This window comes from Malurus melanocephalus, unplaced genomic scaffold (genome assembly GCF_030028575.1).
Source record: "Malurus melanocephalus ecotype Western Australia unplaced genomic scaffold, MMel_1.1 scaffold_268, whole genome shotgun sequence".
NCBI lineage: Eukaryota > Metazoa > Chordata > Aves > Passeriformes > Maluridae > Malurus > Malurus melanocephalus.
The window spans coordinates 449,502-450,427 of NW_026623500.1; the positions used below are offsets into that span (position 1 = coordinate 449,502).

Consider the following 926-nt stretch of genomic DNA (forward strand, 5'->3'; position numbering starts at 1 on the left):
CTTACCACTGCTGGCAGCCTGCTGTGGCCCTGAACACGCTCTCAGCAGGTATGAATTAGGAGAGAACTCCTCGTCAGGGTTGGTGTCCATGATTTGATGGGACGTGTTGCTGTCTAGCAATGGCATCTGGCAGCTAACTGGTGGAGGATTATGAGAACTGGGCAGCTGAGCAGAGGGGAGGAGGCTGGACGAGGATGTAGGTGGAATGGGACGACCTGGGAAAGAGGACACAGGGATCAAAGGTCAGCAATGAATGTAATGAAAAAMCCCAACAGCCAAGAAATTGCAGTGTAACTGTCCATGGTTCCATTGCTGCTGTGCACAGCCCCTCAACCTCTCCACTGGTGCTAACCTGTCCCTTTGCACCACATTTCCTGAAATTACATCACATCTGGGTATCTCTTAAAAAAACAATAGTTAGCTGATTTATACACRTATACATATATATATATATATRTWTWTYTWTTTTTTTTTTTTTTTACCCAGGAAAATGCCTCCAGCACAGAAACCTCTCTCTCAGAGGCATGAGACAACCACACAAGGGTTTTCTCCAAGCTAAGGTTCTTCCTATAATGCTRTGGGGATCTTCCCAGATCCCACTGAGGGGTGTGACAGGAAGTACAGGGGACAGCAGGACTGAAAAATTACTGAAAGAGAATTATTCCCCTTGGGAGATGGGATAACCTGGAACCTGATCTGGCAGCTCAAAGCTCTGCTGTCCTTCCTCTGCCCCTGCTCCCTGCACCGGTGCTGTAGGAGCAGAATTTCCTGCTCAGCCAGGATAATTCAGCCCTGAAGCCCAGTCCTTAATGGGTATGAAACAGCTCAGCCCCCAGCAACAACATGGTTTTTGTCACCCAAAGCAGTGGCATCATCAACAACACTGTTCATACTCAGGTATCTTTTGTTTTTGAGAACTCCCATAA

At 47.3% G+C, this 926-nt stretch overlaps 1 protein-coding gene across 1 annotated transcript in view; it reads right to left on the reverse strand.

Moving 5' to 3' along the window:
• The window catches only part of TENM2 (teneurin transmembrane protein 2), a 217,811-nt gene extending 217,602 nt beyond the window's left edge, over nucleotides 1-209 (reverse strand). Inside the window, exon 1 of the mRNA XM_057376024.1 lies at nucleotides 6-209. Within this exon, the coding sequence (XP_057232007.1) occupies nucleotides 6-126 (121 nt within the window). The 5' untranslated portion in view covers nucleotides 127-209. The remainder of the gene's footprint in view (nucleotides 1-5) is intronic.
• Between the last annotated feature and the right edge of the window lie 717 nt (nucleotides 210-926).